General features: G+C 38.2%; 1 protein-coding gene across 50 annotated transcripts in view; it reads left to right on the top strand.

The window, feature by feature from the left end:
* GTDC1 (glycosyltransferase like domain containing 1) overlaps window positions 1-27,499 on the top strand; it is a 376,627-nt gene that overhangs the window by 333,858 nt on the left and 15,270 nt on the right. For 37 of the 50 annotated variants that reach the window (XM_077956033.1, XM_077956021.1, XM_077956001.1 and 34 more), the window contains 1 exon segment: window positions 18,131-18,240. In XM_077956033.1, the coding sequence (XP_077812159.1) occupies window positions 18,131-18,240 (110 nt within the window). 50 annotated transcript variants of the gene reach the window in all.

The raw sequence follows: 27,499 nt of genomic DNA, 5'->3' as shown, positions 1-27,499 counted from the left end.
TTATAGTACCAAATACCAGGAACCCAAGCCATAACCGTTCACTCATTCAGTTGTTCACAACACGTATTTACAAGGGTTAAGGAGGTTGGCATCCCCAGTGCCCACATATGCCAGATTGTAGTGTTTGAGCATATTCTGTGCAGCTGGACTGCCCAGTTTGAATCCCAGTTCTGCCCTTTACCACCGAACACCTTAAGCAATGTAGGCAAGTTGCTCACCCTCACTAAGCTTTAGTTTCTTCTCCTATAAATTAAGTAGAAGAATGATTTACCTACCTCGTAGAGTTGTTCTAAAGACGAAATGATTTAATCTAACCACTGGTCTTACAGCAGTTCCTGATTCATATCAGAGCTATCCTGTATACACTTTTGCTGCTATTATTAATCCGTGTTCCGATTTAACTCAAGTTTGAAGAATGCTTAGGAGCATCAAGGAAGATATCTTGGTCTCAACTGGCATATGGCCACATTGGCATCTTCTATAAAGAATATTGCTTTGCCTGATTCTTGGTGATCACCTCATAGTGTTGGTGTCTTCTTGTAAGTTCCCATCTGCCCACAAGTTGCATGATTCATGCCAGTGTGCACTGCAGGGGCTCCTCAGCATGACACAGCACCACCTATGTCATGCTGGCTGTGTCAGGTAACTCCTTTATCTCACCAAGAGCTTGGAAAATGTGGTTCCTCTCCTGTTTCCGTAGACCTGAGAAAACAGCAAGCTTGCTTTTAGTTCTCCCTGACCCAGGCTGTTTATGTTTCTCAATTGTTCCCATGCCTTGGTGGCCACAGGAGTGCCTGCAAAGCTGCTGCCTCCTTGGGTTCTGGAGGAAAAGACACAAGCCATGATCACTCTTCCATCGAACTGCTTCTCTGCCACCCTGTTTTCCCCAGTTTTCAGCCTTGGGTGTCCAATCAAGAGTACTGATAGCCTCTCCAACTCACCTTTCCCAGCCCACAGACTTTCTGTGTTATGGGAGAATGTGGGAATTTGGGAGGGTTAGAAAGAGTGTTGAGAAAAATCTATTTGGTATTACTCTTCAAAACTGTTGTTTAGAACTCAGCCTCAGGACTTTAAAGTAGAAGAAAATAATTGTCTTCTCCTTGCATTTCTATTTAATAACACTACCTTAAGGGCAGAGACTATAGAATATCCTTGCCCTTATTGCTGGGAAGCAAGGGAGGAATGGATGTGCAGAGTAGGAAATACCAAGAGAGGAAGCACATTAAACAAATTAATACTTCAAATAGTATCCTTCTACACATGTATTAATATAACTTCTTTTGAGACTTCTGCCTCAGAGAACTCCCCAGTCATTGCAGAACAACATAATAAGTGAAAACCCCAAAGAGGAAGTAACTAATTCTGCCTGGAAAAGTCAGGCAATGCTTCACTGAGGAAGTGAGGATAATTGAAAGAGGGATTCCATTAGACATGTTACTTCCCAGTTCCTGAGCCACATATGTTGCAAAGGAGAACAGTGATTTAATCTGGATGTGAACCTGTATTCATGGAGTCCAGAAAGACTCAGCTAGAAATGGAAATAGTGTTTGTCTTCACGTTTCCATTTGCAACTCTAAAATCGAGATGAATACTCTGGTGTACATGATCCCTGGTGTTTGGGGCTGCACTTGGGCTGCAGTGAAGTTGATGGCACCTTGATATCCCCAGCCCCTACCCAAGGTCCTAGAAAGAGCTCTCACCTCCTCTTGTACCAGAGCCCAGGACTCACAACTGGAGGCCATTTTAAATGTGTAACTTGTTACAGATATAATCCTCATTTTTAGAACCAGCCTGGCCTGGCGCGGTGGCTCACGCTTGTAATCCCAGCACTCTGGGAGGCGGAGGTGGGCAGATCACGAGGTCAGGGGATCGAGACCATCCTGGCGAACACAGTGAAACCCCGTCTCTACTAAAAATACAAAAAAATTAGCCCAGCGTGGTGGCGGCACCTGTAGACCCAGCTTCTCGGGAGGCTGAGGCAGGAGAATGGCGTGAACCCAGGAGGCAGAGCTTGCAGTGAGCTGAGATCGCGCCACTGCACTCCAGCCTGGGCAACAGAGCGAGACTCCGTCTCAAAAAAAAAAAAAAAAAAAAAAAAAAAGAACCAGCCTTCAGCAAATGTGAAATGGAAGAAGTTTTTCCATGGCACGCACTGCACAATTGTACTTTTATTTATTATTTACCCTCTTTTTGGTGTGAGCCTTTTACCTGTAGCCCAGGTGCCCAAAACTTCTTTTTGTTTGATATTTCACACAGTTCTTACCCTCCATATACACTCATTGCATTACAAAATTTTCCCCTCCTGATCTTCCTTTAACCATCTGAACTTACATTCTCTTAGTGGTCTGTTAATTAGTCCCAAAAGAATAGGAGATACACACATACACGTGTATATTTTTAGATTAAAGCACAGTAATGTGTAAATTTTTGCTAATATCTTAATGTGTTATATCCCCAAGGATTTATACATTTTGAAAGAGGTCCTGCTTTTCCAAAATGAAACCCAAAAAGGGAATTTTCACTTATCTATTTAACCATCTATCCGTCAAATAATATTTAGGATGAACCTGCTTTGAACTAAGTACCTTGCTAAGATGGTACTACTTATACCTAGAAAAGACTCCAGCCTGAAAGAATTTCAGACATTATAAATAGTAATAGATGTGATTTGGTGAACAATTGACTTTCCTTAGCTCTAACATCATAGAAGGTGGTGGAAGAGGAGAGCAGCCTCTCTCCTTGATTAGAATTTAGATTCCTTGAGGGGAGCGTCTCCTGTTCTCATTAATTATGAACGTATTCCAGTATCTTGTACAAAGTCTCTCTGGCACATGAAGTGCTCAGCTCTCCTCTATCGAATGAATTCCTGACTTCAGGTAAGAATATTTTGTTTTTGAGGCCAAAAACTCTGATGAGGTAAGAGATTTTGCTGTTGTTCTGCATTTTTACATTTTAAATAATACACTCTAAAAAATAATTCCAATTAAATGGACCCTCGAGCTTTACCACAATGTTTTGTTAGAGATTGTTTTGAATATAAAGTTGGTCTGCCTGGCATCCTTCCTAAAGGTAATTGATCCTCACGTAAAGAGGGGAGACCCCTTAGAACCTCTAGTTGGTGTGGATTTATTACTGAGAACCCAATTAGCAGATGAAAACACTCAATATGAGGCATTTATTACTTACTGGTACTATAAATGCAACAAAGATATTAAATCACGAATTTCTTTAATTTAAATGGTTAAAATTGTACCTCATTTAAATACTTCCTAAATCTAAAATGTACTAACATACACACCGGCTTTTAAGTTTAAATAACTTTTTAAAAATATTGAAACTATAAAGATGTAAAGGAAAAGTAGAATGAATACTAAAGAAACTCTATGCTTAAAAAGTGAACAATTAATTTCTTAGTTCTGCACCTTAAATACATACAGCTCTCTATAGTATGTGTGAGCATTTTGCTAAAGAAAATAGCATTGTAAACTAATATAATATACACATGATACAGAATCTTGGAATAAAGTTTCTCATTTAGAAAGCATAATACAGTTTCCATTTTTAAAAAAGAAAATATATTGTCATGAAATTTGAGTTAAACCCTTCTGGTTTCTAAAGCCTTTTAAAAGGTTACTTTTAAGATTTATGTGGGAAATTCACCTTCCAGTACCACTTTATTCCATGAGCATGAGTGAACTGCATAGTCAGAAGAAAATTATTTCTTGTACCAGCCAATGTACTTGTGTAATCCTCCTGGAAAATATGACGATTACTTCTTGCAAAACATGGCTTCTCTTTCTGGTTGTTTCCTTAGTACTTCATGCTCTGTTCCTCAAGACTGAAACAGGTGAAATGGGAGAGTTCCCTTGACCCCTTCGCGGAACTTGCCACAGGGCTGGCTCGTTTACGCAGCCGCTGTGCTCAGTCCCTTATGGAAGCCAGGGGGTGTGGGAACTGGAGTGAATGAACACTGGAACCAGCCGGTTGCTTCTCTTGGGGAGGCAGGCTCTGTGCAGGTCGCACGGCAGCATCCAAGCACGTTGCAATGCTCTTTTAGCTCTGCTGTCCAGGACGAGGTGTCTGTGACCCCCAGAGAGCCAGAGGGCGTGTGTTACAATCAATGCACTTTTAGCATTTGCCATCCACAGATGGCTAAGGTTAACCAGCTCAGTAGACAGTCAGGGTGACAACCTTTTACACCCTGCCCTCTTGGTACCCAGTTCTTGTGCAGCGTCCAGGAAGAATCAGGTCACATGAATGAATTAAAGGGTGGTAAATGTGGAGGATTTTTTTGAGTTGTGGAAGTGGCTCTCAGTGGGAATGGAGCTGAAAAGTGGGTGGAGAAGGAAGGTAATCTCCCCCTGGAGTTCAACCATCCCCAGCCAAACTCTTCTCTGACCATAGTCTCCAACTTCCAGCTGCTGCTTCTCCTCTTGATGTTCAGACACTTCTCCCTTCTGTGTGTGTGTGTCCTCTGAGTTTAGGGTCTGGGGTTCTTATGGCACAGGATAGGGAGCAGGGTGAACCAAAAGGCAACATTCAGGTGGGAAAACAGGGATAGTTCTCACTTTGGGCCACAGGTCCAGGCTTGAGGGTGGAGCCCTTGCCAGGGACACCATCCTGTTCTACCAGTATTTCCCTGCCTCCTGTCCATATCACAGGCACAGGAAAACTCTTAGCACCAGCAACCTGCAATCCCTGTTGATTCTCTGCTAAGGAAGAATTTTTGGTCTTGCACTCAAGGAGTACCCTTCCCCTTACAGAACCATCTGCTGGCCTTCTCTGAAAATCTAAGGGTATCCTCTGTCCACTTCCACCTGCACATCTATTTGGTCTTTATTATCTTTGTCAACTTTTTCACCTCTTGTGTGATTTAGGGTTTTTGATACCTTACTGTTCTTAAAGTTGATGTTGGTACTTCTATTTCTAGTTTTTGTTGCTTGGAGATAACTCCTAAGAGAAGGGAAAATAACAGTTTACTCCCCCGATTTCAGTTGTTACTTTTCTGTGAAGGTGACTTGGTACAATGTTATAAACATCATGAGAAGGAACGATGAACATCCTTATCAGGAAGAGAGAGACATATTTGGTGGCAATCAGCAGTTGGGTCAAGGATTGATGATTGATATGAGGGTGACTGCGTTAATTGTGGCTTGGTGGCTGGATTAATGGTGGCATTTGACAAGATTAGAGGTACAGTCCTGAGAAAAAAAACTCAGTTATGGATACATGTATCTTTTTACACAAATAAAAGTTTTACTTTAAACCATATTTGTAACTGTGTTATAAATAAAAATGGCCAGTTGCTGAGTGCTCACTATGTAATTTGCATATGTAACTCTTGATACTTTAGATGCCACTATGTATAATTCAAGGTAAACATTAAAACCTCAAAAATGACACATTCAGTTTATTATAGATAACTGATTATAAAGTATAGCAAACTTTACTCTTTAACCAGTTATCGTGGCTATAAAACTCCCTAGAAGATTCTTAAATTTCCAGTTCAGTAAATGAAGAATAAAATGATAACAATTATGATAATAATAATAATAACAGCCTTTCTTTATTGTGTATTTACTGTTTGCCTGGCACTGCAAATTGTTTCACATACATCATTTCACTTAATCCCCTCAACTGTTCCTTGAAGTGAATGTTATTAGGTTGCTACAGATGAAGAAATTAAGTCTCAGACTGATTTGGTAGTTTGCCCTCGAGTACAGATACTAAATATGAGAACTAGGATTTGAACCCCCTTTCAACTAAGCTTTATTGTTCATGTAAGCTATTTTACTTCAATTATTCTGATTTAAAAATGTACATTTAAAATTGTAGTCATATGTGAATTTATTATTGGTTTTGAATAGCTTCTTTTCTACCTGTGGATTTACATACATACATCTCTAAAGCAAGCCAATTTTGTTAAAATGATCTCTCATGAAATACATTATCTAAAGTAATTGGTTATTCTCTATTATCTTTTTTTTTTTTTTTTTTTTGAGACAGAGTCTTGCTCAGTCCCACAGGCTGGAGTGCGGTGGCGTGGTCTCAGCTCACTGCAACCTCCGCCACCCAGGTTCAAGCAATTCTTCTGCGTCAGCCTCCTGAGTACCTGGGATTACAGGTGTGTAACACCATGCCCAGCTAATTTTTGTATTTTTAGAGGAGAGGGCGTTTCACCATGTTGGCCAGGCTGATCTCGAACTCATGACCTCAAGTAATCCACCTGCCTTGGCCTCCTAAAGTACCGGGATTACAGGCATGAGCCACCACACCCAGTCTCTGTTATCTTTTCTTTTCTTTGCTGTAAATAAATTGTTCTGGTGGCCGGGTGCGGTGGCTCATGCCTGTAATCCCAGCACTTTGAGAGGCCAAGGCAAGTGGATCACCTGAGGTGGTCAGGAGTTCAAAACCAGCCTGGCCAACATGGTGAAACCCCGTCTGTACTAAAAATACAAAAAAATTAGCTGCGCGTGGTGGTGCATGCCTGTAATCCCAGATAATTGGGAGGCTGAGACAGGAGAATTGCTTGAACCTGGGAGGCAGAGGTAGCAGTGAGCTGAGATCACGCCATTGCACTCCAGTCTGGGCAACAAGAGTGAAACGTTGTCTAAAAAACAAAAGAAAGAAAGAAATTGTTCTGATACTCACTAGCAGTAAGTGTATTTAATTAATTCTTTGTTTCATGAGGCTTCTCATTCTGGAGAACTTTTTCTCGAGCAGTATAGTTAATTTATAGCATGTGATGTTATTAGAATATTCAGAATCCCTTATTCTTTTGCATGTAACTGTTTAGTCTGCCTTCAGAACTTAATGTGATTAGTATTTTTTTTTTTTTTTTTTTTTTTGGAGACGGAGGCTCGCTCTGTCACCCAGGCTGGAGTGCAGTGGCACAATCTCAGCTCACTGCAAGCTCCGCCTCCCAGGTTCACATCATTCTCCTGTCTCAGCCTCCCGAGTAGCTGGGACTACAAGTGCCCACCACCACATCCGGCTAATTTTTTGTATTTTTAGTAGAGACGGGGTTTCACCGTGTTAGCCAGGATGGTCTCAATCTCCTGACCTTGTGATCTACCCGCCTCGGCCTCCCAAAGTGCTGGGATTACAGGTGTGAGCCACCACGCCCGGCCGTGATTAGTTCTTAATAACCTGAAATAATGAGCCACAAAAAAACTGGGGTAACAAGATTTGGGACTGAACTTTTTAGTATCATGAAAAGGACTAAGTAGAGTAATAGAGATTTATCCCATTTGTAAGAATACGGAAGAGAGGAGATATATAATTAATTCTGTTTATAAAATGAAAAAAAATACAACATATGTAGCAACAAGAACACGTCATTTTTGCAGGTCGTTATAGAACAGACATTCCATATTGTGTTCACCCTTGTCCACAATCATTGCCATAACAATCTGGTATACTTAGCAGTTGCTGCTGAGTAAGGGAGACTGTCTCTTCTATGAGATCTCTGTGTCAGCCAAAAAACACAGTAGTCTCATATGGGTCTAGAAACAAGACATAAAACATGAAATACACAGAATTTCAGCATTTTTCTTTACATTGGAGGGATTTCTTATTAATCACTCTGTCCATTTCTGTTTTAACATTTTTTAAATCAGAAACAAGTTTTGGAATGGGTTTTTCTCCTCAAATTAAGATTCTTTCCCATCTGATTGAAGACCTTGTCATTTCTAGACATGACAAAATGTCCACAACCGAATATGAAAACCTGTTATTAAGAATTGAAATGCATTTTGATGAACGGCATCTAGTAATTCCAAACCATGTTTAATTCTCCATTTAAGAAAAAAAAAAAAAAAAAACATGGTTCTTCATGTCATTTCATAGACCTATCCTACCAAAGTTTTAAAAATATAACTCTCTATTCAGCCATCATTCATTCATTCATTCATTCTAAAGCTGTATTTTGAGTACCTGCCAACTTCTGGAGTCAAAGGGTTTCTCTGATATGTCGGGCTTTCAGACTAATTATAAGGAGACAGCATACAAATAAACATGAAATAATATACAAGAACACATTCATGAAATCATCAGTAGTATATGAATGTTAGTGCAGGAGTAAATCAGAGTAATATGGGATTTCTCAGGGATGACTGCAAGTAAAAAATTTAAAGTAAGCAGTGGACAAGGAGTGGCAGAGAAGAGAAGAGGATGTGTTTTAAACACAAGAACTATGGGCAAAGGAGCATGGGGTTGCAAACAGCACAGAGGGAGAGGATGAGAATGATGGAAATACCTCAAGTCGGATAGGGCAGCTTAATTTCGCTTTAATGGTTTCTAGTTAGTGTATAGTTAAGATATATTAAAGGAAAATCATGTTGGAAAGGATAATGTAACAGTCTTTTGGAAGCTGGATTGGCAGAGGGAGTCATAAGCTCAGCAATGTTAACGTATGAGGTGAAAACATTGTACTATAAAAATGGGGTTCAGCAAACAAATCTTAAATTATTTATGAAAGAAGAAATGACTAGGTTGGTGATAAGTTGATTAGGGACAGCAGTTTAGTTTTTAAGTGTTATAAATGAGTTGTGATTGACATCAAGTGAAGATTCTCTATACTCATCTGGTTACATAAATAGCAAAATACACACAGGAGGAAGGAATACAAAGATGAGATTCACAGAGAGTTAATCTAGATTTAGAGTCAATTCAGTTTGCTGACTTTTTAGACTATGTGATAGACAGGGGAACCAGAGGTTAAACAACAACATGATCTCTGCCCTGGAGGAACTTAACAATGTAACAGACATGAGTAGGTAAAACTTTAAAAATGGGTTAGTTCCAAGAGATCATGTCCTTTGCACAGACATAGATGGAGCTGGAGGCCATTTTCCTCAGCAAACTAGGGCAGGAACAGAAAACCATACGTTGCATGTTCTCACTTACAAGTGGGAGCTGAACATTGAGAACACATGGACACATGGGGGGAAACAACACGCAGTGAGGCCTGTCAGATGGTTGGTAGGGGAGGAGGGAAAGCATCAGGTAGAATAGCTAATGGATGCTGGGATTAATACCTAAGCGATGGGATGATCTGTGCAGCAGAACACCATGGCACACGTTAACCTATGTGACAAACCTGTACATCCTGCACACGTACCCCTGAACTTAAATTTTTTTTTAAAAAGCACCTTGTTTTGCTGAAAAAAAAAGAAAAAATGGATTCGTTCCAAAAAGAGGATGAGCATGATAGGAATGGAAAGAAAGAGGCCTTGCTGAGAGATTTGGAATGACTGTATTTATTAGGTAACAGGAAAAACAGAAACTCCAGAAAAGAGAAATCTGAATGTTACAAAAAGAGCTAGATGTCACTTTTAGTATTGTTTGAAACATCAAAAAATTGGAAACAATTTAAGTGTCCGTTAGTAGGATAATTACTTTATATAAAAACTATGAGATGTATTAGAACTATTTTAAAATGAGATATCTTTATGTGCTGATGTAGATAGATATTCTGTTATATATTTGGTGAAAATGCAGTTTACATGACTGACATTGATCTCGTTTATAAAATGAGGAAGGTATTGTAAAAATAGGCTTATACAAATCTATATGTTTGCATATGCATAGAAATAGGTCTGGAAGCCTACTTACCAAACAGTAGTTGGTAGTGGTTACACTTGAGGAGTGGAATCAGGCAGGGTGAGGAGTGAGAGCTTTTAGTGCTTACTTCATTTATTTCTCAATTATTTGGATTTTATTACAATGGGCATGCATTTTGTTATAATTGAAATATTTATTAAATAATTATAGATTCACGTGCAGCTTAAAACTAAGAGAGTCCCCTCTGGGACTCTGATAATACATATGTTGGATCTTCTGTTTTTATCCCATAGGTCCCTGAAGTTTGGTTCTTTTATTTTTTTTTTTTAAGTCTGTTTTCTTTCTGTTGTTCACATTGTATAAATTCTATTACTCTCAAGATCACCAATTCTATCCTCTGTAATCCTTTCTCTACCACTGAGTCCATCCAGTGAGGGTTGTTTTTTGTTTTTTGTTTTTTTTCTTTTAATTCTGTTACTGTATTTTTCAGTGCTATGATTTCCATGTAATAGTTGCTGAGATTGAGCGCTTTAGAACATGGTTGTAAGCTCCCTGGTTGTCAGAGTAAAGCAAGAAATAAGAATCATACATCTTCCTATCCAAGAGGTAGAGATACAACAATTCTTGCAAACGTCGAAGAGTTTCTTAAACTGGACCTTGGGAGAATGTCTAACTAGAGGAGGTGGACTGGACTACTGGGACAGCTCTCAGGGTAACTAGCAAGCAGTTTTAAATGTATTTCCTACATGTTTCTTGGAAGAAAACAATGTTAAATCCAAAAGAAAATCCGAATGATTAGTCAGTTTGAATTTACAGCCCCGGTTACCACATTTGACAAGGAGAAACTTGATTACAGAAAATGGGAAGACTTAGTAATGAACTGGAGAGAGGAGAGTTTAGTTTCATAGAGTCTCCCCAGTCTGAGAGGAAGTAATTACATACATTGTGCCGTTTTTAAATTATGTGGGATGGTGACTGCTGCCTAAGTAACATCCCAGGAGTAGGGAAGACTCCATTCGTCTTAATTAAGACACTTCATGGCCCTCCAGTTCTTTGAGGCATGGGTTTCTACAGGCTTACTGGCCAGAGTTGCAGAGAAAGGAAATTCATTGGCAAGTTAGACAGCTGAATAAAAATGACTGTATACAATATCCAGTGAGATTGGAAATCCTGTTGAAAAGAAACAACCTGGGGAGTCTAAGCTTTTAGCAGTGGAGGGATTTAGAAGAAATCTGTTGTGGAGTGGACCTAGTGGGAAAAATGATTTATTGAAGATGGTTCTCACTGCATGGCCTGCAGGATGGAACGAGTGGGAAGATTTAACTGGGGAGAAGGTCGTTAGGTTGTCATTGTAATGCAGTATTTGAAAACTAAGCAGAGATCATTTCTAAGCAAACAGATTACAGTCAATGGTGTCAGAAGTAGGAGAGAGCATAACAAGCATGAGAATCAAGGAGGGCAAAGGTGGGAATTGGTGTTATTAGAGAGCACTTTCATCCAAGAAAATGAGAATGGGAATAGCAAAGCTATAGAGAAAACCCAGGAGATGAGGAAAGAGGAACACAGCTAAGGTGAAATGATCTGTGAAAAGTCACCCAAAAATAGTACATTATTGAAAACTTTCTTGTCAATAAGTATTATCAGGTAAAGGGGTATTTTGAAGATGCCAAATATGTGAATGGCGAATTGTGGAGTAAGAGTAGGATCACAGACTTCAGGAAGCAAACTGAATATGAGAAAAAAGCAAAATGGAAGATCTTAGATTGCTCATGGACTTTGAATTTTGAAAGACAGACACATCTCCTGCTATTAAAAAGAAAGTTGAGAATATGAATATGTACAGACGGCATGAAACCCTGATACACATAGAATTTAATTTTTTGATAACTTAATTTCTGTATGATGGCCCATTTCAATATGATGATAGAAATCTCAAGCAGTTCAAGATTCTCTGTCTTCCATTTTCCCGATCCCCATTCCTCATGGGCCATTGCTAATGGATCCCTTGCTTCTGTCTGTCTGCCTACAGCTCTGTGATCCTTCCACGACACTCACAGAAGCCACACTTCCACTTTTATACCCACCATGGCTCAGGAATCTCTTGAGGCTGTTTCCAGTACCGTCTGCCTGGTGACATAGACTCAAACATTCACTCTCTAGAGTCGTGCTTCTTTCTCTAGAAGCATAGTGCATGGCCTCTGGGACTCTCAGAGCTCTGTTCTCCTCTGCTCCTGTCCATCAGTCCCTTGTGTTTCTTGCCTGGAAGCAGAGTGGAGGCACGGTGTAGGAGGGTGCATGCTACACTCTCATAGTGTTTTGCCTACTTATTTGTACCTGTTTGAAGGGATTTTAGGTGTTCTGTAAACACTTAAGAAGACTGCTCCTTTTTTTGGTTGAGGGGCTTCCTCCCCCTCTCCTCCATCCCATGTCTTTCCTGAAGCAGTGAAAATAAAACATCTTACCATCTTGAATGTCTTTGGATTCAGGGGAGTAGACCTGGAATAAATTGATTAAAATTTATACCGTTAAAATAACTACAAATACAAAAGATGGAGAGAATGAGAGCGTATTGTATTCTTCAGGGTGCCAGACATTTCTTCATTACTCACAACAGACTCTTTAAATGTAGCTATTGTTATCCCATTTTAAGGATGAAGAAGCACGTTGCACATGGTTATGTAATGTATCTGCTGGTCTTACCGGCCTGCTGCTAGACAGAGGCAGAGCTGGTTCTTTCTGAACTGTCCTGTCCACCCTCCCTCAAAAAGCAAAGTTAAAGGGTGGAATGCAGTGTGAACATTTGCAGAAAGCCACATGGATATTGTTGGTCTTTGTCAACTCTAAGTAAATGATGGTGAGGAGCACCTGTAGGGTTAAAGAAAGCACTGGTCGTAGCCAAAAGAGAGAAAACGAGCAAGAGCAAAAGAGACAGAGAGAAGTTGAGAAATCAGTGGCTAACGAGACTACTGTCTGAATTACGTTCAAAGCACTATGACACAGCACGTGGGAAGCAGAAGCTGCAGGTGTGGAGGGAAAGCAAAACTGATCCCTGGTGTGTCAGGCATGCAGAGAGGAGTGAAGAGTGTGTGGCCCTCGAAAGCATGGTGGAGAAGTGGGTAATTCTAACAGTTAGCACAGGGTGGTAAATAGAAGCCTCATGTTTCTGAATAAGGAACACATCACTGGATTTGGAGGTGAAGTGCTATTTCATAATGGGAGGTAAAGATGAAGTTTAGCAGAATATCAGAAAGGTGAAGAAATTTGATACCATTGTGTTGGAGAGACCATAATTCCATATTGCTTCTCCATATCTTTGTTGCCATCTATTATCCAATGAGTTTGAACCTCAAGTAACAAGAAACTAAAGAATGTTTATGATTTAATGATCTGGAAATGTTACTGTGGGCTGAAGGCACCAACTCTTGTTTTTCATCTGATTATATGTGGGAAGGAAAAAAAAGTCAAAAACTGCCTAAAAGAAAATGACTTCATAGTGATTAGATGTAATTTCAGATGCAGACTGAGTCTCTTCTGTGTGATCATAAATGAAGGAATAGTTATATTTGTATGACCACTTGGTTGAGAGGCTGAAGTAAGATTATGATCAGGTGCTTAACATGGAATCTGGAATGTAACAGGAGCTCTATAAATGTAACTCGCTTTTCCTACACCTTCATTTATTCAACAAATATTTATAGAGGAGCTAATTTTATGCCACAGATAATGTGTTAGGATAGGACACATTATGCTGCAGTAATGAAGACACTCCCCCACCCCAAATCTCAGTTGCTTAAACCCAACGAAAGTACATTTCTCTCACCTACTCAAAGTCTGCTGCATGTTTAGGTGGCTTTACAGGGCAACTCTCCCCCATGTGGCCACCCAGACTGCATCACTCTTTAAAATTAATCCTCTAAACACAAGACATCTTAAGGTCCACCACAGCAGAGGATTATCTAGCCAGAACTGCTTTTAGATTCTTTTGTCTGAAAGTGGCATACATCAACCCATTGGCCAGAAGTAGTCCAATGTCCTTATACTACTGGAAGAAGATGAAGATGGAGTCTTCTGTGTGCTCTGAAAGAGAGAATGAGTGGATATTGATGAACACAAGTAGTATCTACCACTATTTAGCTAGGTGCTGGGTCCTTAGTTGTAAACAAAACAAGTAACATTTATCCTTTCCTGATGGAGCTCTCAAGCCAGAGTGACATGCTCCTGGGAACACTATAGCATTCATAAAGAACCAGTGTTCTGCCCAAGCAAGGGAAGAAACTAAAGAGACTGTATTCAATATGTATAAAGTTATGTGGAAAAATAGGAAAGGATAACAGTTCAGTGTAAGTGACAAGTATGGAGAACTTAGAAATCCTCAATAAATATTTACTGAATGAATGTTAAGTGATGAATAAGAAGAAATTTAGCTCTAAGAAACTAAACTGGAAAAGCAACAGAGAGAACAGATATAGGAATAAAAAACACATGGAAACAGTTTATGCTTTTCAAATGTTCTGAATAATATTTGGGAATAAAAGCTGTTCTTGCTGTATCTACTGCTTCCAGTAAGCTTGAAATATTTCTGCGCTGGTCTCTTCTGCCATAGTGGTGGTGCAGAGGAATGAATTCCCAGCCAGACTGTTTCATTCTTACCTACTCAAGAGTATGAAAATTGTTGGGAAGCTTGGACTCTGACTTATCCTCTGGAATATTTTGTGAAGACTTAAATTGTCTTGATTGGCAGCTGTCAAATGTATAGGGATTATAGGAAAGGAGGATTTATGCTGCTGTAAATACTGAAAATGTTACAGGGCTAAGCAAAAAGTCTAGTAATTTTATGGTGGAATATTAGAGATGGATAATTTCTTAAAAGCATTAAAATGATTTCTATAAAGATGTTTATTAAAGAAAAAATAGAAAACATGCAAAAAAAAAAAAAAAAAAAGAAACGTAACAACCCCTAAAGATAATTTCCGATAACTTTTGGTATACCTATCCCAAACTTTCCTAGACATACACACTCATTTGTCTTAGAAAAACACGTCACACAGATCATGCCACTCTGTCATCTCCCTTTTACTTTACAGTATTTCTTGAATATTTTTCTACTTCAAGAAGTATATTTATGCAATATTTTTTAATGGCTGCATGGTATTGCATCATATATGTGTGTCAAAATACATTTACTTATCATTCCATTAGGTCATTTACAGATGGTTGCTATTGTAAACAATGCTGTTATGAACATACTCTAGCTGAATTTCTGTGCACATCTTTAATTATTTTATAGAATAACTTTCCTAAATTGCAATGACTTGGGGAAAAGTCATGTATATTTTGAGGCTTATTATTTACATTATCAAATTACCCTTTAAAAGATTGTTTCAGTTTACATTCCTACCAGCAGTGGATGAGAATAAGAGTGTTTAGGAGCCCATAAATCTACAAATATGATTGTAGCGAATTGGGCATACCATTGTATGTATGTTTAATATTGATAGCTGTTAGCAGAAAGAGGCACTCAGTATATTACCTTTAAATCCCACATTCTACATATTGAATGCTTTATTCTAAAATCATATGTATGAGAGTTTCACATTAAGTTTTCTAGAAAGGAATTTAAGACAAATTCACATATTATGCTAAATGGGTTCATTAATGTCATAGGCTCTGGGGTAAAATCTCTGGATGATCCATTGGATAGCTAGAATGAGTTCTTTACTAAACAAAATATATTGAGCTCTGCCATTGAATATCATCCGTGCCTTGATATATGGCTGTAGCCAAATATTTGTGTGTATATATTTAATAATTGAATGTTAGGCAATTTCTCGTTTTTCTAAAAAGAAAACCCCAATTTTTTTTTCAACTAAATTGATTATATTAAAGTTTGCATGACATAGATGAAATAAATTTGTATATTTATAGTATGTAATTTACTAATTTAGACATAAATAATACTTTAAATGCATACTGTAAGTAATAATTTTTAGAAGTATTGCTCTTTTCCCACCCTTACATTTCATGAAGCAGTTTTGGTCCAATTCCCCCTTCCATGCATTCTTGACCTCATAATGGTGGCACCTCTTCAGGCAACTGGCCTGTTTTTACCACCTGTCATCTGGAATTGAGTGTAAGTAGCTTGGGGTGCAGGACTTTGTGAAACTGTATGATGGAAATCTTTTCCCCAACTATAAAAAAAAGAAGAAAAAAAAACGCACTTACTACTTATCTCCAGTAACCACTTAAATCTGTTACTTTTTTTAGTGATTTTTAAAATGCTTGTTTTCGACAACATCCAGCACTTAGAATTGTTAGGTCATGTCTCCCAAAATAATTACCAACTCAATATTAAATTCCTTTGTTTCTGTTTTTACCAGTCCCATCGAGTGAATGATTGCTAAAACCATCCAAAACTCTCATCAGTTGTTTCAGGCTAATCCATGTTCCCTAAACAGTACTTTGTTTAAAATAAAATAATTGAGAGAGTGCCTGGTATTATGAGAGACTTTATAAGGACTTTAGTATAATATGCCTCTTTTTCTGAGGGATAACGTTGGGAATGAAAAAATCTCACCTTACATTCAGTCGTATATTACAGTTTAAACAAAAAGAGGGGATTCACACAAATCTCTTTTGTGTTCTTATGCAAAGTAACTATTGAATATGAAAGCTTTTGTCCACCTATAGGAAATAGCTAAAGAATACAGCAGGATTGTAATACATTTATCTTGTATAAAAACACTGAAAATTGAGGTTTATAAAGCCTGCTGCTTTGAAAATATTCACACTGGAATCTTTTAAGAACTACAGCTCTACCCGATTAAACCTCCTCCCAACTCCAAACCTCGTCTACTTTTACTTTAATATCAAAAAATAAAAATAAAAAACCCAGCCATATTTAGAATATAAGGTCTCTTAGGTATCCGTAGCCAAAATTTTGGAACTCAAAATGAAAAATTTAGAGAACTGAATGGCTAGATTTCCCTATGGTGATACTCCCGCTTTAAGATATATTATGTTATTTCCAATCTTTTCATCTAAGTATTTCCTAGAGAATCAGACTAAAAGAACATTTTATAGATTAGGTAGGTGGCAGCTATTTGATTGATATGGTTGAAGATGGCATATGGCATATTCTTTACTTTCAGACTGTTTTGAGTCTTTGTTCTTGCCCATAGCAGTAGTATCTATGAGAACTATCCAGAAACTTCCCAATGGTACATGTATGTAAAACACATCATCTTATAAAGCAATGAACATTTTACCATTGCATTCTTTATTATTTGAACTAAATCAAACTGAGAGATATAGAACTTAAATGGCTATAGAACTCTAATTGTATAAGATATTATAATTTCATAAGATTATAAATGCTGTTTTAAAATGTTAATTAGAAGATACATTTGTTTTAATTCATGATACTGAAAATATTGACTGAATTGTGAATTAACACATTTAGGGTTACAGATGTCATTTTCCTGAGATTTCCTGAATGATGTAATTTTCATATTTCATATAGCAGTTTGATCAATTTACAGATTTATTTTACATAATTAGTAAACGGGAAATTCAATTGCTGATACATAACTATTTTTCCATAATGTAAAAAAGAAGTTAAAATTCTGAATTATAAATAAAAACCAAATATTTTGAAGACATCTGGTCCACATCTGTCTGAAATAAGATAATTTAAAACAGTGTAATTAAATGCAAGAAATACTGAAATATTCACACCTTAGGATGTTAAGAAAAAAAAAAAACTCACTTCATTTTGATGTTATTTGTTGAATTGTAGAATTTTTTTAAATTTTAGTGTCCTTTAGCCTCTCATTTTGTCATTTACAAAGAAGACTGACAAGCTAAACAAAAAACAATCCATGTGTTCCAAAGCCTCTACTAAATGAATTATCTTTATTACTATTCTTTTGTATGTGCATAACTCCACTCCTAAGTTAATACTCAGCAGACATAGACCCAGACCTACCTCCTTTTGATGTATTTATAATTCTCCATTCAATTATTTAAAATGAGAGATTAGTGAGAGGGTCTCTAATCTCCCTAAATTGTGCGTTCCTTGTGGGCACAAAGGAGCTCAGTAAATGTGAGAGGAAGGTATTCAGACCTATGGAAATGACAAGCATCATTGGTACATTCTTATGATCATTGGAGAGTCAGCCTTTGAAGATTGGTCTTTTCTTAAATTAAAAAAAAAAGTTTATTTTTAACCTTTGTTAAGTAGAAAATTAACCATTTTAGGGAAAAGTAAATACACTATACTTTCTGTAGTCTAGCCTTAAGATGTGAAAAGGCAGATTTCTCCTTTAAGGCTGCAGATCCTTAAAACTTCAATAGGTCTGGGTTCTGATCATAAGAGACAAGTTTGTGGACATGAAAACACTGCTGATGCTATAGTGTGAGGTTATAGGAAGTAATCTCTGCTTGGATACCAGAGGCTCCCCAGCCAGCAATAGACCATGAAAAAAACTGATACTGTAGGAAGTGAAACCACTTTTCCTAACACATGCCCTGAGGTAACACAAGTTATATTTCGTGTGTTTATTTCCAGGGAGCATGATAAAGATCCAGAAAGCTTTTTTAAGGTATTAATGCATCTTAAAGACTTAGGACTCAATTTCCACGTGTCTATCCTTGGAGAAACCTTCACAGATGTCCCAGGTACCTCTGTTGAATTTTCTAATGTGTATTTTTATAGATGATATAAGCTCTACAACGTAAGTATTAATTTCCATGTTTCCCTTTGTTAGAATAATCAAGATAAGCACTGTTAACCAAAAGATTATACGATGGCATTAAAGTCTGATTCAATTTAAAAAATACATAAGTAAGCATTCTTTGATTTAAGTTGAGAATGTGAAGTCATCTCTTTGATCAAATATAGTTTGTACAATGCATCTTGATGTTAAAAAAATATATTACTTTAGGCATCTTAACACTTAAAGAAAGTGGGAATTTGTAATTGGATATATATAACCTCTCACCTCTGGGGTCACTGGTTTGAATCCTGCTCACATGGGTATTGGCTGAAATACATTAACATCTGTTAGGTGGCCTATGTAAAGCATTTTGGCATCTAACTTGTAATATGGAATGGACTGTAGTCCATGTCATAGTTGTCATTGGTTCGTGCCTTGTTTATTGAACTTAAGAAAGAGAAAAATCAGAAGCTGATAGCAGCAGATCCTCTTTTTATTAATGGCACATGGAGCCTTTTCAAAGAGCCATTTCCTTCACCCTGCATCCTCACTGGTCACATTTGGGTCAGTAAAATGAGGATTCATAAGCATACAAGTTATACAAGTATTCATGTTTTTTAAGCTTTGGGTGTTCAGCATTATTTGAAAAATCAAATGTACAAGCAACAATATTTCAGAAGTAACAAGCCATTGTGCATTATAACTCCTAAGGAACATCTAAAGTTTACTTTCACTTAGCAAGTGCTTCTTGATTCTAGTAGTGTCAGGAACTATACCCAGCGTGCATCTCAGTAGCCTTGTCTCATATGGCTCATTGTCTGCCCTCTGCAGCTGTGGATACTGACCTTTTCCCAGTTCCCCTAAGACACCAGGTTTCTTGAGACCTTTGGACGTTTGCCTGTTCATTTCTATTTCATCCTTTTGATCTCAGCTCAGGGGCATTTTATTTTGCTGTGAAGCTTTGTCATGATTTCTCAGCACCCCATACTTTGTCTTCGTGGTACTTATCTCAGTTATAAATTTATATATGTATAAATTTTTTCATCTCTTTCATGCATATGCACATAAGCACACATGGCCCATACACACTGGAATGTAAATGCTATGAGGACAGGGACTGTATCTGTCGTGTTCATCATTGTACCCCAAAGCCCAGTGCAGTGCTTGACACAATGGTGGAGCTCAGTGAATATTTATTGGACAAATAAGTAAAAATAATGCAAACTCCCTGCTCTCAAGAAATTTATCATTTTTTTTTTGAGAAGGGAACACTTGTGCCTACACATAGGCAACAGAGGATGAAACACAAGGTAATACAATTATACAGTTATCTAAGCCACACAGGTGGTTTTGAGTGTTAATTGAAGGGCTGGTACTTGAATAGCCAGAAAAGAAAGATTAAGTTATTCCAAAAGGGGAAACAACATGGGCAAAGCACAAGAAGTCAACATTTTGGAAAAGGTGATTAAATGAGAGAAAAACTTCAGTGATGAGTGCTGTGAGGTCATTAAACAGAACAGGAGATTCTACATGCAGACCTTAATAAGGATGTTGGTATGTGCATTACACGGGTAGGGCAGGGCCCACATGTGAAGGAGCTTGATAACCAGAGTAGACTGGGCAAAGGTAAGGAATAGGGAGCCTAGATCTTGAACAGGGAAGAAATATGATGAAACCTGGATTTTAGGAAGCTGTGTCTTGCAATGATGTGTAGACAGAATCACAGTAAGACCCTCTGGTAGTAATCCCAGTGTGATCCTATAAGGTGCTGGCAGAGAAATCAGTGAGAGGGCTCTATGAGAGGGATGTTCTCAAGGAAAGCAAAGAAGAGAATTTGATAGATGGGTGGCTGTAGAGAAGGAAGGAAAGAAAAGATCACCTCATTTGCAAAGCTGAGAAGTTCAGTTTTGTTTGTACCAGCTTTGAGGTGTTTGTGGATGGACTGAGAAACAATGCTGGAGGAAATTCCCCCCATCAGAAAGCTTCTTAGCTGGTTTTACCACTGGGTACTTTCAGGCCACCACTACAAAGAAGACTCGGTTTTTACTCAAAAGCCTAAGTTTTGGGATTACATCTCTCCTCTCCCACACATTGACCTTGAGCTATTTAGAGCAATACGGAGGGTTGAAAACAGGATGTGGAGCAGTTAGGGGTCCAAGTACTTAGTGCTCAGTAATTACAGGTGACTAATTATTGTTCACTTTGGCTTCGCTTCCACACATACTTACTGAGCACTGTGGAGGGGGCATTCCACAGTGAACAGCGCTCAGTTTCCCCCTCTGGGATCTCTGTCTAACTGGGATGCTGTGAAATACACAGGGAGTACTGTGAAAGCCCACAGGAAGGGATAGCATATTGTCTATACACGTGCTTCTGTTACTCCTAGTAGCAACAGAGATTTTCTTCTGCCTCAGCCACTGGTTCATCTCTACCATTTCAAATGTGTGTTGACTCTTCACGACCACGGCACTTCACCTTGCACAGAGAAGGAGCCCGGGTGTGGAATGGATGAAAGAGCTGGTAGCTTTCCAGGTTGTGCCCTTAGAAGGCCGTTTTGCTGGTCTCTACAACAAAGGCTTCGTAACAGGCCATTCTGTGTCACTTCAGCCATTATTGTCACCCCTCTAGCTTATGTAACAGATTCTTAGATAGCATTTACTGTATTCCATGTGTTGTTCTAAGCTGTTCATGAATATTAACTCTCTAACCCTTTATAACAATCCTGTTCAGTATTGCTATCTCCATTGTTTCCCAGGTGGAAAAACAAATAGGCCACTCAGCTAGGCAGTGCTTTAGCCACTGAGCTATACTGCTTTTTCATGTTCTTTTTTTCTGACCCAACTGTTTCTCTAACTTTAAATATTAATTTTTCCCCAACTCACCATTCAACACTCCTAGTCTCTTATCTAGTGCTTCCACAAAAAGAATTACCTAGCTGGCATGCATTTCTTTGTCTGAGATCTCTTTGGGTACTACATTAGCATTTCTGGCCGGGTGCAGTGGCTCACACCTGTAATCCTGGCACCTTGGGAGGCCAAGGTGGGTGGATCACCTGAGGTCAGGAGTTCAAGACCAGCCTGGCCAACATGGTGAAACCCCATCTCTACTAAAAATACAAAAATTAGCCAGGTAGTGCACGTGGGTAATCCCAGCTACTCAGGAGGCTGAGGCTGGAGAATCACTTGAACCTGGGAGGCAGAGGTTGCAGTGAGCCAAGATCATTCCATTGCACTGCAGCCTGGGCAACAGAGTGAGACTCTGTCTCAAAAAAAAAAAAAAATTATATACTATGTGATACCCAGCCAGAACAATTGCTCTTAACACTGTTAACATTTGTAAGGATATGGTTCTCTTGTAAATAATTGCAATTATTATGCTAGTAATAACTTCCATTAATTGAAAATGTGCTTTCTTGGCCATCTGTGTGATTATTTTATGTAATGCTCATGATACTCCCATTGAGGGTAGGTATTACCCTATCCCATTTTATAGGTAGAGAAGCAGACTCTGAAAGCTTAAGTCACGTTGATTACATTGCCTATAAGTGAGTCAAGCTTTTCTCTTATACATACAAGCCAGAAGGATTGGAAAACCAAGAAAGGCTTAGTGTATTACTGCAGGACCACTGATTACTCTGCAGCTTTGTTTTCTTTCCCTCTCTAAAGAGCTCTTGGGGGAAAAGTAGCACACCACTGAGAGATGGCATTAGTGCCAAGTTTTACTGCCCTTTTTGATGAAACATTCATCACTAAATTTCTTTTGAAAACTGTAATTCAGCAACTTTGTAGAGTCTCTATACTGTTGATTGTTTTTAAGCAAAAATTATGTTGTTACAAAGTTTTTGTAATCCTTTTCCTAAAAAGAATAGTAGAATTAAGAGTGTCCGTTATAATTTATAGCACTACACTTTATAGGTCTTTTGCATCATCTCTTCATTCTACAGGAGATGAGAGATCTAGAATCAGTGACTTTTCCAAGGTGGGTGAGATGGGCAGTAGATAGTGGCAGGGTTTGGAGTGGAACCTGGGAGTCAGTTTTCCTCAGCCCTAGCCACTGCTATATTTTTTCAATAAATGTTTTTAAAGTACGTTCTTTGCGCCAGGCACTGTTCGACATTTAGGATGCAATGGTGGTGAATGAAGTAGACATGTTTTGTGACATTTGAAACTTGTAGTCCCACTCCAGTGCTTTGTTCATCACTTACAAGAACATTCCTTAAAAATGATAGAACTGACATTTCTTAAGCACATAGCATGTGCTAGACACTGTTCTCAGCCCTTTACGCATAGTCTTCACAATAGCCCTGTGAATTAGGCACTGTTGGAATTACCATTTACAGCTGAAAAAAGTAAGGCACAGGGAGGTTAAGTCACTCGCCAGAAACCACCCAATCAGTCTACCTCAAAGGCAAATGCTCAGCCTGTGCTCTACAAGGAAATTCACAAAATCATCTGTTTTACAGGTAAGAAAGCAGGAGTTGATAATGGTGAGAAATTCCTGGCCACTCATGTGAAATGTGTAGGGGAAAAAAACATAGTACACATAGGGTTCAGTACTACCTACAGTTTCAGGCACGCAATAGAGGTCTTACAATTCATCCCCTGTGGATAAGGGACAGCTATTTCATTGCCTGTAATACTCTTGCTGGAAACAACCCAGCTGGTATCTGTAGACACATCGAGCAACTATGTCCTGGAAAGCACAGCAGATATGAAGTGGAGGTAGTCTCTGTAGAAATGGAGTTACTTATCACTTACAGGTGACTTGGCATTTTGAAAAGCTTTTAGTGGTTTTCAACCAGAGATTCCCACCTCTACTTCCAGGGACATTTGGCAATGTCTGAGACATTTTTGGCTGTCACAACTGTTGCGCAGTGGGGTGGTGCTCCTGGCATCTAGTAGGTAGAGGCCAGAGGTGCTGCTAAACATTCTGTGGTATACCAGACAGCCCCCATGGCAAACAGTTATCCAACCTAAAATGTCAGTAGTGCCTGGATTGAGAAACTGATCTGTGGGAATTGAACTCAGCAAACCAGGCTTGGGACTGGGTCTCTTGAAGCTTTCTAAGTTAACCCATGTTCATCCATCTGTGCAATAAAAAGGAGGAGATGGGAAAGGGAAATAATAATAAAATCACCTGCCCTATCAGCTTCAGTGAGTTATAGTGAGGATTTCAGCACAATTAGATAATTTGAGGGAAAGTGCTTTCTAAACTACTATGCAGATTTTATTATAGGATTCGTGGACTTGCCTCCAGAGTTTGTACATGGAATGACTTTTTAATGCATTTTGGATCCATAGGAGACATGAATGATCCTATACTTTAAAAGTTCATTTTGTTTTTATTCAGAAAATTGGAAAGGTCATTCTGCTACATAAAGCATCTGCATCAGACTCCATATTACAAATGAACCAAAAAGCCTAGAAGCTCCTCAATGCAAATATTTGAGTTTTGGCCAGTTCTCATGATAAGGTCACATTGTTAGCCCTTGAGATTATTTAAAAAAAAAAAAAAAAGAACAAAATGCTTAAGATATCAAATAAGTGGAATGTGTTTGTATACTTAATAGTTTCCCACAAATGGTAATTCTAAACAAAATATTCTTTTCTGTGAACTGCCAAAGCCTTAAACAAGCGTTCTTCTTTCCATGCTGCAGACATGGTGGGAAAAGGAGTTTTAGCTTTAGACATTAGGGCAGCCAGAAAGGTTACAAGGAAACCAAAAACCTGAACTATGGTTTTCGCAGACAGAAGTCTTTCTGTTTCACCTTTAATTTGAGGTTAAAAACAGTATATGGAAAGCTTCTGGTTAGTATCTGGTATGACAATGGTTATTACTATGATCTTGGCATATTTCTGGTTCTTGGCTCTGGAGTCAAATGTTGGATAATTATATAACATTTCCCTCCACTTCCATCTTCTCCTTCACTAAGCTCCCAGCTCCTGTCTCATTTTCAGCAGAGCAACTATACTAAGGGGGAAATACTAGAAAGGTTCTAGGACACAAATAACATACATCACCCTAATATAAAGTTCTAAACTTTTGTCACAAGGAGAGCCTAGCAAAAGGAAAGTTACTAATGTATTGATAAATGCTGAATTATAAGAAGATTAGGCCAGGCACAGTGGCAGAGAGACCTTGTTGTCTCAAAACAACAACAACAACAAAAATACATTGAGATGAAGTTAATGTACTAGTAAGATTGAATAAACTGATTTTTCTCCAGACCATACCATTCCCTAAACCTTTTCCTTTTCCTTATGATTTTTTTTATCATTATTCATTTCCTAGCATATAATTACTTACTGAGTTCCTGCTATGGTCTAGCACCACGTAAAGTATTGTGGATACCAAGAGATGAAGACATGGTTCCTCCCCTCTGGAATCTTACTGGCTCATTAGAAAACAAAAATATTTATATAATTACATTTTATTATATCACACTCTTGTTTATATTGTAACATTTTAATAATTTTGAATACATTATTTACAATGTTTATGGGCAAACCTTATAGCAGTCTAGTGATTTAACAAGTATTAACCTCCCCAAATTATAGCTGAGGAAATGACGCATATTAGCTCCATTTTAGTAGCATGGACTTGAAGTAGATTCTCAGTAGACAGAGCCACCTTCACATGATTCTTAGAAATGGACACGTAGTTACTTTCCTGAGAACATGATTGAGAAAGTCGGTTTTCAATAATCTGAAATTCAAACTGAAGTCTTCTGTCTCCCAATCCTTTGCTGAAATAAAGAAATCAACAAAACATAATGGGAGAAGTAAGGAAGATTCAATTAAAGGTAGGCATATAAGCTCCTGACAGAAAAAGAATACATGCTAAATAGAAATGATGGTATCCCTTAAGATAATTTATGAAGGTAACAAGGCTCCAATTAGGGTGCCAGAATATTACTTTACATATCCTCACAAAGTGGTTCTAAAATCCAAACAAAATAAATAAATGAAAGGGCAAACTAGCAAAGGAATCACAAAGGAAAACATGTCCTACCAAATTCAGAACATGTATGAAGTGAGAACTTTTCAAAGAGTACCATACAGATTTAAAATATGAAAGTGAAAAAAGAAAGAAAAACAACTAGGCAGAAATGGAGAAGCAGAAATAAAACTTGTATATACATTTAAGAACCAACAAACATTACTAATACAAAATTTACTAATACACTTATCCCAGCTCAAAAACAGAGTATTTTTTCTTAGTGAAATCAGTTAATTGAATAAAATAAATAATGTTTACATGATAAAACAACAAATTATACATTTATAAGTAAAGGTTTGCAGTAGCATCAACACATTATTATAAGTACAGTAATCTACTGAATTCTTACTCCGTACCAAGCCAGGGCTAGGCTTTTACTGTGGTATCTCATTTTATATCACAGCAGTCCCCTCAATAAGTATAATTACTCTCCCCTATGTATGGGTGAGGACACTAGGCTTTAGTTGAATAACTTGCCTGAGGTCACACAGCTAATAAACAAAAGAGATGATAATATCAGAAGAAATACTAAATCAACTTTTAGGGGAGAAGACTCTCTAATTTTACCAGTAATGAAATATATGTAAATACAAAAAAAAAATTATGAGCGAGCAGTTGCTTTGAACAAAACAATAAAAGTAAAGACTTGTAACTAAGACTAGCCCACTTGTGGGGCAACCTCTGCATGTATGGTGGTGATGATGTACATTATTTTTCCTGAACTGTATTACTCTACCTTTTGTTTGACTCAGTCATTTCACCAGGGAATGTATCCCACGGAAATAATTCCAAGAAGGAAAAAAACAGATGACAAAAGTTGTTCTTGCCTCGTTCTCTTCTCTACTGTCCCATAGCGAACAGGTGACTAAGATCTTACTCTTTCTTGATCGCATGCCTCATTCTGATTCTGTTGCCTCTTTTCCAGTTCTTGCCCTTTTCTTCTGGGCCCTTGACTCCTGCAGAAGCTTCAGATTAGCCTCCCAGACTCTGGATACCTTGACACTGAGTTCATCTACTTGCTATCGTCAGTGTTCCTTCTAAACCTACAACGTCCAAGAAGATAATCATAATAGTATAACAATATTAAGTATTTGTGTCAGATTTTCTGCAGGATGAACTTAATTTCCTTTATAGCGGGGGAGGTTCTTCAGAATCTCACCCCAGACTAGCTCCTCATGAATTCCAGTTATCTTTGCCATTTCCGGAATACATCTGTGCCCTTACCCACCTCCATGTCTTGTGTTATTTGTTGCTTAAATTGCTTTCTTCCTCCCCATGTAGACAAAATCAAACCCTTTCTCCACCTGGTTAAATCCCAACTCTATAACTCTTCTCTTTCCTTCCTGTTGCTTCATGGCATCTGTACTCATTCCATCAGTTGCAAAGCGTGTATCACGCTGCACTATAGTCACTTGGCTGCCATGACAGGGCCATGGTATAACTGACCGGAAGGCACTTTGTAGGTGAAGAGTAGAACTTTTGAAACAGCCCCACAGAAGAGGAGTCTGCAGCACTCCTGGTGGGAGCGCTACCCTGGCCCAGCTTTTATTGATAACCTAACAAGGGCGAGGTTCCCATTCAGTACCTGTGAAGCTATCTTTTCCTTTCTCAGGAAAGGCTTGTTAACTAGGCTGATACCCTTCCCTCCCAAATGCTCAAAACATTCACCAGCTGCAAATAACTGGTAACAACTCACTCTCATTCCTCAATGTGTCCTGTGAGAATCATTCTTTTTTCTAGGATCACTCCCAGGCATGCCATCCCTGGGCTTAAAGTCTACTCCTGCAGCTTCTGTAAGTGGAGTAATATTTTCTACTGAAACCAGAAGATTCATTGCAACTCTTAAGGCAAGATCATCTATCCATCCTACCAGGGAAGACCATGAGGATAATGAGTTCTGGAATACAGCTCCCAAAACATCTCTCAAGAAATTGTTCTCCAAAATTATAAGTATGAAAACATCACTGAGGGAAAGTGCTCTGTCATTTTCATAAACTGTCCTCAAAGTTTGAGAAATGTGCACTTGGAAAAGACCCAGGAAAATAAATTAATTAATAGAAAAGATCAACATTAATAGACAAATAGGAAATTGGAAACAGACCTTAATTTTGAAAGCCTATAAATGTATATGAGATTTAGGGTTGATGGGAGATCTTCGGATGTAGTTGCTATACTTGGTTTTGAGTTCCTATAGTTGTATACTGGTCATGATTTGGAGTGTG

Source organism: Macaca mulatta, chromosome 12, assembly GCF_049350105.2.
Source record: "Macaca mulatta isolate MMU2019108-1 chromosome 12, T2T-MMU8v2.0, whole genome shotgun sequence".
Lineage (NCBI taxonomy): Eukaryota > Metazoa > Chordata > Mammalia > Primates > Cercopithecidae > Macaca > Macaca mulatta.
The sequence above is the reverse complement of the archived record's forward strand: the minus strand, read 5'-3'. Positions and strand labels throughout refer to the sequence as shown.